General features: G+C 41.4%; 1 protein-coding gene across 1 annotated transcript in view; it reads right to left on the bottom strand.

Moving 5' to 3' along the window:
• The window catches only part of LOC124605600 (proton-coupled amino acid transporter-like protein CG1139), a 201,212-nt gene that overhangs the window by 14,291 nt on the left and 172,946 nt on the right, over window positions 1-13,975 (bottom strand). Inside the window, exons 7-8 of the mRNA XM_047137392.1 lie at window positions 12,043-12,321; window positions 7,301-7,476 (exon numbers count right to left, since the gene is read on the bottom strand). Coding sequence (XP_046993348.1) covers window positions 7,301-7,476; window positions 12,043-12,321 — 455 coding nt within the window. The remainder of the gene's footprint in view (window positions 1-7,300; window positions 7,477-12,042; window positions 12,322-13,975) is intronic.

Here is a 13,975-nt window from a genome sequence, read left to right on the forward strand (position 1 = left end):
ATGCTATTGGAATCCACTGGTTACGTTCTCCGGCCTGTTGCGGTAAATGCGTGACCTCATGTCCGCCACAGACAGGGAAGTTGGAAAGAATTGTATTAGAGGCAAGTAAGTAGCAGCATTTGTCACCCCATTCTACCATGATTACAGCTATGCTCGTCGTAACACGGACTCTACGAGACAATGAAAGTATTTGGTTTTTAAACTACGCCTTCCGAATAACATAATGTATTTCTCTTTTCTATTCTTTCCTCCAACACGTTTCGACACTTACGTATCACATTCGTGGTTGGTTTTCTATTTTATGTCTAAAAACTATGACATCTGCTCAGCTGAAACTACATTTAGAAAAAGATTAAGGAAAAACGTGTGATAGCATTTTCAGAATCTACATCTACATCCATACCCCGCAAGCCACCTGACGGTGTGTGGCGGAGGATACCTTGAGTACCTCTATCGGTTCTCCCTTCTATTCCAGTCTCGTATTTGTCGTGGTAAGAAGGATTGTCGGTATGCCTCCGTGTAGGCTCTAATCTCTCTGATTTTATCCTCATGGTCTCTTCGCGAGATATACGTAGGAGGGAGCAATATACTACTTGACTCCTCGGTGAAGGTATGTTCTCGAAACTTCAACAAAAGCCTGTACCGAGCTACTGAGCGTCTCTCCTGCAGAGTCGTCCACTGGAGTTTATCTATCATCTACGTAACGCTTTCGCGATTACTAAATGATCCTGTAACGAAGCGCGCTCCTCTCCGTTGGATCTTCTCTATCTCTTCTATCAACCCTATCTGGTACGGATCCCACACTGCTGAGCAGTATTCAAGCAGTGGGCGAACAAGCGTACTGTAACCTACTTCCTTTGTCTTCGGATTGCATTTCCTTAGGATTCTTCCAATGAATCTCAGTCTGGCATCTGCTTTACCGACGATAAACTTTATATGATCATTCCCTTTTAAATCACTCCTAATGCGTACTCCCAGATAATTTATGGAATTAACTGCTTCCAGTTGCCGACCTGCTATATTGTAGCTAAATGATAAGGGATCTTTCTTTCTATGTATTCGTAGCACATTACACTTGTCTACGTTGATATTCAATTGCATTCCCTGCACCATGCGTCAATTCGCTGGAGATCCTCCTGCACTTCAGTACAATTTTCCATCGTTACAACCTCTCGATACACCACAGCATCATCCGCAAAAAGCCTCAGTGAACTTCCGATGTCATCCACAAGGTCATTTATGTGTATTGCGAATAGCAAAGGTCTTATGACACTCCCCTGCGGCACACCTGAAATCACCCTTACTTCGGAAGACTTCTCTCCATTGAGAATGACATGCTGCGGTCTGTTATCTAGGAACTCTTCAATCCAATCACACAATTGGTCTGATAGTCCATATGCTCTTACTTTGTTCATTAAACGACTGTGGGGAACTGTATCGAACGCCTTGCGGAAGTCAAGAAACAAAGCATCTACCTGGGAACCCGTGTCTATAGCCCTCTGAGTCTCGTGGACGAATAGCGCGAGCTGGGTTTCACACGATCGTCTTTTTCGAAACCCATGCTGATTCCTACAGAGTAGAATTTATGAAGCTGAAGGTGACTAGTCAAAAATTTGCACATGTTAAAATTCTTAGACCTAAAATAGAAAACCAATCACGAAATTCGTATAATATTTTCTACAGAAATGAAACAAGACTCACTAATGGTGATACATAGCTGTCGAAACAAGTTTAGGTAATGAAGAGAAAAAAGAAATACGTAGTGCTTTACAAAGGCGAATTTTTTTAAAGAAATTAATTTAATTCGGAAACACAGAGGAAAATAAACGTCAACAGGTGCTTTGAGCTACACCAAAATGGCTATTGAAGGCACTGGGGACCCAGCATGACTCTTGGCCATCCAACTGAATAATTCACAGGAAGGTCGGAAGAAAACAAAAAAAGTAGCATGTGACATAGTAGGCCTCTGAGCTACTGTGAGGAGCTAATGTACACAACAATAGGCGTGAGCCACAAGAAAGCTTATCAACTTAGATTTTCAAATCTGGCATTTATTACTCAACCTTTTCAGTTCTGTAGGAAGCCTACAGAAAATAAAAGCCACAGAATAGTGCAGGTCTTTCCATACAGACGTAAATGAAATGTTGTCAAAATGCGAATTGTTTTTCCATCTAGTGTGCACTGAGTGAATGTTGCAGGATCTTTTTGATTATATAACAAATGGCTTCAAATGGCTCTGAGCACTATGTGACTTAACTTCTGAGGTCATCAGTCCCCTAGAACGTAGAACTACTTAAATCTAACTAACCTAAGGACAACACACACATCCACGCCCGAGGCAGGATTCGAACCTGCGGCCGTAGTGGTCGCGCGGTTCCAGACTGCAGCGCCTAGAATCGCTCGGCCACTTCGGCCGGCGATTATACAACATTTTTAACCACAACCTTTGTGAGAGAGTATGTATACACGGAATGTGAATTTATAATACCGAAATCATTGAACAAGGGCTCTTCACCAAATTCTTTGAACTGACAACGCAGGCCGTTTTGATTTTGCTTTTTTGGGGGCAAGAATATTGTTTGTCAGTGTACATAGTTACTGCAACTATGGTGCCATGGGACGTAACAGAGTGAAAGTATAGAAACCAAACAATATTTCGCCTTTGGTTAGTAAACAGAGTTGCCCCAACAGTATGATGTTACGATATACAGGGTGTTTCAAAAATGACCGGTATTTTTGAAACGGCAATAAAAACTAAACGAGCAGCGATAGAAATACACCATTTGTTGCAATATGCTTGGGACAACAGTACATTTTCAGGCAGACAAACTTTCGAAATTACAGTAGTTACAATTTTCAACAACAGATGGCGCTGCGGTCTGGGAAACTCTATAGTACGATATTTTCCACATATCCACCATGCGTAGCAATAATATGGCGTAGTCTCTGAATGAAATTACCCGAAACCTTTGACAACGTGTCTGGCGGAATGGCTTCACATGCAGATGAGATGTACTGCTTCAGCTGTTCAATTGTTTCTGGATTCTGGCGGTACACCTGGTCTTTCAAGTGTCCCCACAGAAAGAAGTCACAGGGGTTCATGTCTGGCGAATAGGGAGGCCAATCCACGCCGCCTCCTGTATGTTTCGGATAGCCCAAAGCAATCACACGATCATCGAAATATTCATTCAGCTGCAACACGGCGAACGGAAACCCGAGGCCGCTGTTGGATCACCTGCTGCACTAGCTGCGCGTTGCCCTCTGTGGTTGCCGTACGCAGTCGCCCTACCTTTCCAGCACGTTCATCCGTCACGTTCCCAGTCCGTTGAAATTTTTCAAACAGATCCTTTATTGTATCGCTTTTCGGTCCTTTGGTTACATTAAACCTCCGTTGAAAACTTCGTCTTGTTGCAACAACACTGTGTTCTAGGCGGTGGAATTCCAACACCAGAAAAATCCTCTGTTCTAAGGAATAAACCATGTTGTCTACAGCACACTTGCACGTTGTGAACAGCACACGCTTACAGCAGAAAGACGACGTACAGAATGGCGCACCCACAGACTACGTTGTCTTCTATATCTTTCACATCACTTACAGCGCCATCTGTTGTTGAAAATTGTAACTACTGTAATTTCGAAAGTTTGTCCGCCTGAAAATGTACTGTTGTCCCAAGCATGTTGCAACAAACAGTGTATTTCTATCGCTGCTCGTTTAATTTTTATTTCCGTTTCAAATATACCGGTCATTTTTGAAACACCCTGTATGTATATAATAGAGTGAAAATAAATCACGCGCTGCAAATATTGCAGAAATGGGAAGTTCTATTGATGTGTGGTTTTCACAGAATGGATTGGCAGTCAGGACCTCGTATTGTAAGCCAATGAACAGAGTGTACTAATACTTAGAAAGCGTATTTTTTGTGTAAATATACTTTTTTAAATGAAACAATGCCTATTGACATTAACGAACTAAAAGTAGTGTAAATTAGAGTTCGTTGCGAGTCGTTTATGAGAGACCATATTCTAAAAAGTTTCCACACTAATAATCGTTTGTGCCATTCAACCCGAGCAGTTGCTAGGTACGATGCTGTCATGTTTGCTGTGTGCGTGTACGTTCTTTAGTTGCACTGCGATTTGCTAGTCAGTTAGTGTGTAGCTGTGCAAGCAGTAGGTCGTGAATGGACGATGGGATTTACCAATGCAAAAAGCCGACATGCTCATGGTGTATCAAGAACGCAGTTCGTTCTTGTACAGTGCATGCGGCAAGATATGCCAATAAACGTCAACTATCTCCGCGATTATTTAACAATCTCTTCAACCAGTTACGTGAAAGTAGTAGTGCAACAAGCAGACAACGTAACAGAATGGAACGAGCTATGACGGAAGAGTGCGAAATTAGTGTTCTTGCTGCTGTTGCAGCTGATCCGCGCGTTAGCTCCCGCGCAATCGCACGAGGGAGTGGCATGAGTCAGGCCAGTGTCCTGCGCATTTTCCATCCACATAGGTTCCATCCCTATCACACCTCTCTCCATCAAGAGCAACATGGAAACGATTGTGAGAATCGTATTAACTTCTGTACATGGGTGTTAAGACAGGATACTCCAGATGTATCATGCGTCTTGTTTATTGATGAAGCCAGGTTTACCAATTATGGTCAGGTAAACCACCGAAACATGACTACTGGTTTGTTGACAATTCCCGTTGGCTTCGTCAGGGGGAACGTCGGCATCCGTGGAGTGTAGACGAATAGTGTGGGCTAGGGAACCCTCAACTCGTAGGACCGTCGTTCATAGACGGAACACTGAAAGCGCACGAGTATCGCAGCCTCTCAACAGACCATATTCCACGGATGCTAGAAGACGTTCCTCTGCAGACTAGGAGAATGACGGCTGTCCAGCCCGTAGTGGACGGAGTACTACAGCACGTTTTCACGAATTATTTACAAATCGCTGGATTCGACATAGAGGTGCTGTACCTTGGCCGGCCCGTACCCCAGATTTGAGGTCTGTAGACTTTTCCTATGGAGAAAGCTCAAAGACGCTATCTGTAAGGGCATAGTAACTACACCCGATGATGTGCGACGACGTATTACTGGGGCCTGCTCAGACATCTCCGCTGAATTGTTAGCATATGTGCAGCAGTCTTTGCGTATCAGACTGAAAGCATGTATTTTCGCTGCCGATGGTCATTCTGAATACAATCTGTGATGCTCAGTTGTCTCGTTGCTGATCAGAATCCACATAATTAATGTACACACTTGTTGTTGTTTAGTATGTGCTAGCCCAGGTATTGTACAAGTGTCGGTGTGGGAACTTTTCCAAATACGGTTTCTCATACAGGCCTGTCACTAAAATCCTGCAACAAACACCACTGATACTTAAACTTGCCCTACTTTTAGTCTATTAATGTCAATAGACGTAGTGTCCTTCAAAAAAGTCTATGTTTGCACAAGAAATACACTTTCTAAGTATTATTATAACCTGTTGATTGACTAGCAATACGAGTCCCTGACTATCAATCCATGCTGTGCAAAACGCACATCAATAGCACTTTCTAAGTCTTAAGTGATTCACCCCGTATAAACTAAACAAGCTACCACAGTCGGTGGAAGATATTCTAATAGAGAATAAAGCAGTTTTGAGTTTCTGCACAAGATTATAAATGTAGTATTACCAAGAGGGCTTTTCATCTATCTTTAGTTCTAAGTACTCTTCAAATTTACTTACTATTTAATCATATTGAGGCAATAAAATTTCGTTTCTACATGAGCCCCTTGTCAGAAACTACATACGCTTTGTTTTATTGCAATTGAGCGTCATTCATTTTTCTGTAAGTCATGTGTTAAGGAGGGACCTTGATGAAATTGACCAAAAATGTCAACTTCCGATTTATTTTTTATTTGTTAGTACATCTCATGGACAATTAGTTTCCAAAGTTTCAACGTTGAAATCGCATCCGAAGTGCCTGAAAATTACTTAAAAGTGTGACGCGGCCTCCCTGCCACGCCCACGTTTCGAAGCAGCACTTCAATACCAGCTCAGTGAACAACGATTCTGTGTTTTACTTTCAAACAAACGTGTGCGGGATACATTTAAAAGGCTGTCAAACCCACTTACAGGTTTCTGACATCTCCTGCACTTCTCAAAAAGTGTGTTCATCGCAAAACCCAAAATCCAAATGAGTCTCTAAATTCACTCATAGGGAACGATGCCCTAAAAACATATTTGCATCTGCTACAGCTGTCAGAATTGCAACTTATGATGCAGTTATTGTATTTAATGATGGAAACGTCGGGAGGATGAAGGTATTAGAAAGAGTGGGCTTCAAGATAGGAAATTTTACCCAAGACATACTGAGAAAAATAGATCTACAGCGCATCTCTGCAGCTGGAAAGTCAATTGAAGACCTGGTAAAGGAAAGAAGACAGACAACAAGAAACCAGAAGAGAATCCTTGAAGGGAAAGATGGCCCAGAGTACAAATGTGGTGCCTTCTGAAGAAGTGACATAAGGAAAAAGTTAGGTTGATTTTTAAACTGCGTTTCCTGAAAAGTTCGTTTTTTAAAGTTTATGTACCTTTTCCTCAGATTCTATGAATGCTAGAATTATGAAATTTTGTACACATATTTCTGTAAATCTAATAAACGTTGTGTCAAGAACAAATTTTGAAATGCTGATTGCAAGCTGAGGTATGGGGCAAAGTGCTTGGATTTTGCACGAATTTAAAATTGTGCTTGTGCAATTATAATTAAAATTATGAAAATTCTCCTATTTGATCTATTCCAAAAACCTCTTGAGGAAGCTTACAACATATAAAGAGATGAAACAGAGAAATATTCGTAGAAATCTCTTGAATACTTTCTGAGGAAAAAGAACACACATTATTTTCTGAAAATAAAACTTCAGATTTCATATAAAAAAGTTGAATATATATAATCAAAGGATATTATATGTAAATGTGTTACTTTCATGTAAAGCGTGGTACAAAATTTCATTGCCACATCTCCAAAACGGTGGATTTGGTTCATTTTTGAAATAGTGTGTGTTTTTCATCAACGTCCCCCCCCTTAATGTTATCTATTGCCCTATAAGCTATGTCATTTGTATTACACTCGATTATTGAAGTTTTGTAACACGTGTCGTTTTAGTAATACATAATATACATATATCAAGTAAAGCAAAGGGCGCATAACAGGTAACTGTGGCAACCCAACTTAGCAGCACCCCAACTTAGCAGCACCCCGGTTCAGACTAAACAATACAGCTAAATAATACGTCTGCATGAGACGAAGATATACTAACGGCTCTTGGGGGAGGTTGAGGGTGACGCTGCCTAAGGTACCTTCACCGTAGGCGAGGTAGCCGAAGAAGCCGATGAAGGCGTACAGCAAGATGACGATGGTCATGGCGATGGTGAGAACGCCTCGGCAGCCCAGGAAGTGCTGTGGGTGTTTCATCGTGTTCTCCACCGGCATCACCTGCAACCACACCAGAGCGCTGTCAATCTCTTCGTCGTGTGCTGAAGTGCCGAGAACAGCAGCAAGCCCTGACTCTCACAATACAATAACTCAACCTTAGTGACGGTGAAATATTACCAAGTTTCGTTTGAATATTTTGGAGAAGCTGTCACCATCAGGCAAACGAAGTTCACACATATTAATTTTCTAAAGTTATATTCCCTGTTATTCGACCGCGGCTGTTTGTTCAACTTTATAAATGGGTCCTTCGGAGAACCCCATCACTCATGATACTTTGTTAGCTCGATTAAATTGTTAGTAATACAACACATTTCGAGCTATGACCTCATCATCAAGCAAAAATATGACACTAAAAAAACTTCTAAAATGAATACACATAGGTCATAATGTAGTAATTTTCCATCTTCGTTTTTGTTTTCAAAAATTATACATTTTTTGCAGAAATTGTTGCAACATGTGGCCATTTTTCAAATATATTTACTTGTTCTTAAAATTTGGCAGAAGCCAAAACAAGGTTTATAACACTTCTAGATTAAGAATAATACTTCGTCAATCTTCACTGTGGTACACTCTTTGAAATACTGAAGTTATCATAGATGGACAGATGGAATACACGAAGCATCAGCTTATCTACAGTTTGCACGGCGCCCAAATTACAGATCTAATAATAAAAAATGACATGAGAGAGAATCAGTAAGTTGAGAAAAGTGTGTGACATTGTTGTAGCCTGTCCCAAAGTGCATAAAACAAATATAAAAAAACACAGAGGAATTTGAAAATAGAGTTAAAGTTGAGGGAAAAATAACGAAAATTTTATTGACGAGATTATAATGCTTCCACAGGTGACAAAAGACTTAGAAGAGCAATTCAACGGAAAGTAAAGTACCTTCATAACTATTCACAAAATGAACATCAATAAAAATAAAAGAAAGATAATGAAGTACAGCCGAATTAAATCAAATAATGCAGAGGAATTTCTTGAGAGAGGCCAAGCTCCGAATACAGTAAACACGTTGAATTGGAAGTAGGTTGCATCAGTTATGCAGAGAAGAGGAGGCTTACACTGAATAGAGTACCGCAGAGGCTGCACCAAACCAGTCTTTAGGCCAAAGCCTACAACAACAACAACAGAAAACCTTAATCTATGTTTAAACCAATAACTGAAATAAACAGGCACACGACATTTTATTTTACTTTTAGTCTGTGGAGCTTCAGTTCATTTTTAAACTCGCGCTCTTTAACTGTCACTACCATTAACTCACTAGCTAGGTAAAAAAGTGATTCTATTGGTGCGTACGTTGCCCAAATGTGTGGCAAAGTCAAGTAAACTCGTGAATGGTGTGAACGCCATTGCCGTTTCAGATACTGAATATTCATGAGCGACGCGTTTCGTAAATGAGCAAGTACGTGGTGAACCTGTTCGTGGTTGGATAACTAGGTATCTGCAGTAAAGATTATCGTGTACATTTGCGGTGAGTCGGTATAAAGTCCTCTTCCTGGCGCGGTTTTATTTGCCTTCCACACGAAATCACTTACAGCGAATAATGGAACTTTTCCTCTTCTGAGGCCTAGCGGCAATTTCAGGTAGTGGTGCAACAACCTTTTTTGTTGATAGAACAATAAACCAACTGTGAATGTTAGAGTGGAGGTGTCTTTAGCGACGTAAATAATGTTAAACGCGTAAATAGATGCTAACGACGAATATTGTTCGACTACGCAGTTGCTGGTAGGTCACAGGAAGGAGTTGTTATCGTCAGGTACCCAGGAGGAACCGTCCAGATCGATTCAGTATGACACTACCACTTAAATTTAGCTATGTAGAAGAGAGAGGGCAGACTCAGATTTACTGGAAACATCATAAAACAAGTAAAGCTCTCCTGAACCCCAATATAAACACCGCAGTGCTTCTCTAGGCACGATCCTACTGGTCCTCTTCCAGCGTTTAAAATGTACTCTCTGAACTGCGGACCTACTCGACATTTTTCGCATTAACAAATGACTGCTGAAGCTATAATGAGCTATACAGGGCTGATAAAATCCTGGAGATGACTGGTGATTGAAACCTAGACATCTGGATGTCTAGTCTGTCAATTACCTACTCAGCCACCACCTCATATGAAAGAGTACTTGGAAAACCACCAGTCGATAAATTCCCCGGTGTCAGTCTTAAGCTCTTACCAAGTTATGATAATGGAGTATATAGAGACGATCTAAAGAAGATGTGCAACCTGCAGCACGGATTCATTTAGCCAGCTTGAGAGTGATAAAAACATTGAGTGAATTGCAAGAAAAGGCAGCAAAAGAGGAGGGACCATGGAGAAATATACTCACAAATTTAGGAGGTTCCACTTTCGGAAAGAGTCAAGATACGTGCTACTTGCTCCAGCATATTAGGTAATGTAACGCCCCAAAGACAGAAAACCCCAATTAACAAACTTTGTGGAAACTTAAAATACGGAAGTGAGTCATCTTTACAGTGATGGCAACTATTGACGATAAAACCTACACTGGTAATATTTTGATTAACACCTATATCATTCAAATACTGAGAATAGCATACAAAAAGGGGAGATAAAAGGGAAGGATTATCATAGATTCTTTATCAAACATCTATAGAATAAATTCAAAATAATACGAACGAAGGTTAAATCCAAGAAAGTAATTCAGTCAAAGATAACATTTACCATGGAAGAGAGTTGTAGCCGCATCGAAAAGGAAATTCAATGCGACTACAATGCAACTCGGATATGGAAATGTTCAGTTAGTTAGTTGCTCTTGAGTCGCTCTAGAGTAGAGATTAGATTGTATTAGATTAGTTTCTCGTTCCATAGATCCGTGCTGAGGACATCCTCGTGGATGTGGAACATATCAATTTTTTTAAGCTGAAATAACAATACTAATAGTACGAGTATATACAATACATCATTTGTTTCTATTAAAAAAATCGTCAATGGAGTAGAAGGAGTTGGCCACTAGTAAGTCTTTCAGGCTCCTTTTAAACTGATCTTTATTTGTAACAAAATTTTTTATGTTTGCTGGAAAATTATTGAAGATGAGTGTTCCTGAGTAGTGGACCCCTTTTTGAACTAAAGTAAGTGCTTTTAAGCCCTTGTGCATATCATTTTTGTTCCTGGTATTGTATGTATGAACTGAGCTGTTTGTTGGAAAAAGAGATACTACCTTTGCGGTAGCTGTCTGGACGCAAACGCTATTAGATTGTTTCAGTTTTGGAAGTCTGATAACTCGTGAGGTAGAGACTGAAGTATTGCTCAGTCATTCGACTGATGAAAGTTAATCTTTACCGTTCTCAACGCGACGGTATAGTAAGACGAGTGTTAGACTTCAATTGAGTGATACTGGTTTATCGGAGTTAGCCTTCGCTCTGATGAACAGTTACAAACCTTGAGAGCAATGGATCAACGACAGAAAAACAATCCGTAGTCTTGAGAAGGACGCAGTAAAACGAAGACAAGAAGAAAGACAAGTATGCCGACTAGTCAAAAGTTGTCGTCAGTGTCACGATTACTAAACTGAACAGAAGTTAATCTTGAATGATATATCGGTGTGCGTGAGTTGAGGGACAAACAATTGATTACAGAAAGAACAATAAAATCTGAATCAAAAGATAAATCTTACGTGTCACCTAACTCATTAAACGGACAATACAATGTGTATCAATGCAAGTTGATTGACTCTTTAAACATTTTAAGTGACTAAGTGAGTACATGAATAATGGACAGTGAAAAGTGATTAGTTTAAATCAATATTACGGCGTATTAAATAAACATTTACTGCATCATAAGTTACCTCTGGAGTTACGTCGGACCGTTGTTTAACAACTTGACGTAGCAACGGCATGGCAACGGAATTGTAGACAGCAAAATTTCATCATCGCATGTATGATATGAAAAACGACCGTAATGATGAAATAAAAAATCGAGATTTTATTTCATCACGGAACTAACCGGGCATAAAAATAAAATGGCTCTGAGCACTATGGGACTTAACATCTATGGTCCTCAGTCCCCTAGAACTTAGAACTACTTAAACCTAAGAAACCTAAGGACATCACACAACACCCAGTCATCACGAGGCAGAGAAAATCCCTGACCACGCCGGGAATCGAACCCGGGAACCCGGGCGCGGGAAGCGAGAACGCTACCGCACGACCACGAGCTGCGGACATAAAAATAAAAATAAACGATTGCAGTTTACCAGCTCGCACAAGCTGAGAAGACTGTTGCGGGCAGATAACAGAATATTTCGAAACCACGCGAGGAGTTGTGTTCTTACGACAGTTACAGGTGCTGTTCCACGTCATACCGACGGGCACGAACATCGTTACGTGTCGCGTCTCCTCCGGCGAGGGAAGAAGGAGGGAAGAGACGTCACAGTAACGAACACAATGGTAAAAAGGGGGCAACTGAGGCATATCAGAGAAGGAGCGACAAATTTTCTTCCTACGCATCATCAGAAATAGGCTGGTCAGGTGGTCAGGAGGGAGATGAATTTGGTATAACGCATACCCTGTGCCACGTCCCACTGCACGTGTAGATGTGAACTTACCACTCCTATTCCTTCCATGGCGAAGACGACGGTACTGAAGAAGAGTGGGAAACGGCCGATGTCTTCATTCAGCGGCAGCCGCCCGGGATCCTTCATGTCGCGGAACATGTAGTAGAGCGTGCAGCCGAAACCAACCACGATGAACAGATTGGCGGCCGTCGAGAACGGCACCAGGAACTTCAGGTTGCGCACCAGGCAACTGGGCACGAGCGGCAGCAGCATCATGGCAATGTAGATGCGCACGTCCAGGATAGCCCACGGGAACAGCACGTCGCACACCTGTGTGAAGGGACGGAGCATCAGTGCAGTTGGCCACGAGCGGTAGCAAAAACACGGCGCGCAGCTACTGCCATCTGGTTAAGAATACGGGAACAACAATGCATCTATCCTCCCTTGTGGTAGACGTGGTCGACTGGAACCTTCAAGACGAGAATGTTTGCCCTTACACACACGTGCAGTCCAACGTCGGGCCACTGTCACATCCTGAATGTCCCACAACCCTGGTTAAGGCTAGGCGCAAATTGAGACGCGTATAGCACGTGTGACGTGACGCGACACTACAGCGCGACAAGCACGTGCCGCACGAGTCGCGCGGGTGCGGCGCATATTGCGACGCGTACACCGTACTTCGCACGCGCCGACTGGCGACGTTCTGCGCTGACAGAGAAAATGGATCCCATGTAGCGCGCTCCTTCCGATCTCACGCCCGCGAGAATAAAATACTCGCAACATCGCTCATATCTCCTAAACATCTAACCATCATATCTCCTAAACACCGAAACTAAAGTTTGGCGAATGATAGCACACAAGGAGGAGAGTGTTGCCAATTCTTAAACACACGGAACTTTCTTATCTACGGCGATATACAGTACTTATACTTCCCTTTTTATTTATTTCACTACGGTGACTAATTTTTTAAGAGTTGTCGACAGCTAGCGAAACAAGAGCTTCCTAGTATGAAAATAAACATGAAATTTCTTTTTTTATGTTACTGCAAACCGACACTATGAGGTTATTCGTAAGCTATTGAGCTCTGTGATTGCCAATTACTTGTTTAATGAGGCACTCCGTTTTGGAATTCTGTCGCAATAGCTGCTGTGAGATGTGTTTGTGAAATTACACAGTGACAAAGGAAATACAATTAAACCAGCCACCAAGAGAAATGTGGCCATTACTCACAAACGTAGATGTTTCTTCGAATGAGAAAAGGTTAACAACTCACTTAGATTGCCAATTCTGTTGGAATTTTGGTAGAATCCCCGTAACCCATCGCATTTTTGACACTGAGCGACTGGAATGGAAACTTACCAAAGGCTTTTATTCCTTCTCTTGGTCTGATCAGTATTAAAATAATGATGAGCGTTGCTTCAGGCGGAATGATAGCCACATGCCAGATACTGGTTCCTCACCTACGGCTTAACAAACTGACAATGTGTGATCGCGAATAAGATAGTTGTTACTGAGAAAAATAAAAAATTGATCTGTCGCACAAGACAATGGTCAGTGTATTGTCAGCAGCGTAGGGTAATGCGCGCGACAGAAATGCACAAGCTAGCCATGTTGCCTTGTGAGTTGGAGTTCGAGAAACATTGTCATGAAAGTAGATCTGCCTTTGTCAGCAGTACATTTCAACAAATTAAATGTATCTAATCATAACACTCTTTTAGGATATGCCTACTTTCGTAATAATACCGACGATTTTCTTCATTTGTGTAGCCTGTTGTATAATTAGATTATTAATGCTGATAACGTTCATGCAACAATTGAAATGCTTTTTCTCATCACGGCGAACCAATTCAAACATTGTTATTTGTGACTGCGTTTCGACTGTTTCTTTCTAGCTTGAGAGTGGAAATGTGATGTTCACATGCATGTAGTACAGTGTGTCGTATTACATTACTAGATCCATATCCAAGTAATCACAGTGAGACTT

This window comes from Schistocerca americana, chromosome 3 (assembly GCF_021461395.2).
Source record: "Schistocerca americana isolate TAMUIC-IGC-003095 chromosome 3, iqSchAmer2.1, whole genome shotgun sequence".
Lineage (NCBI taxonomy): Eukaryota > Metazoa > Arthropoda > Insecta > Orthoptera > Acrididae > Schistocerca > Schistocerca americana.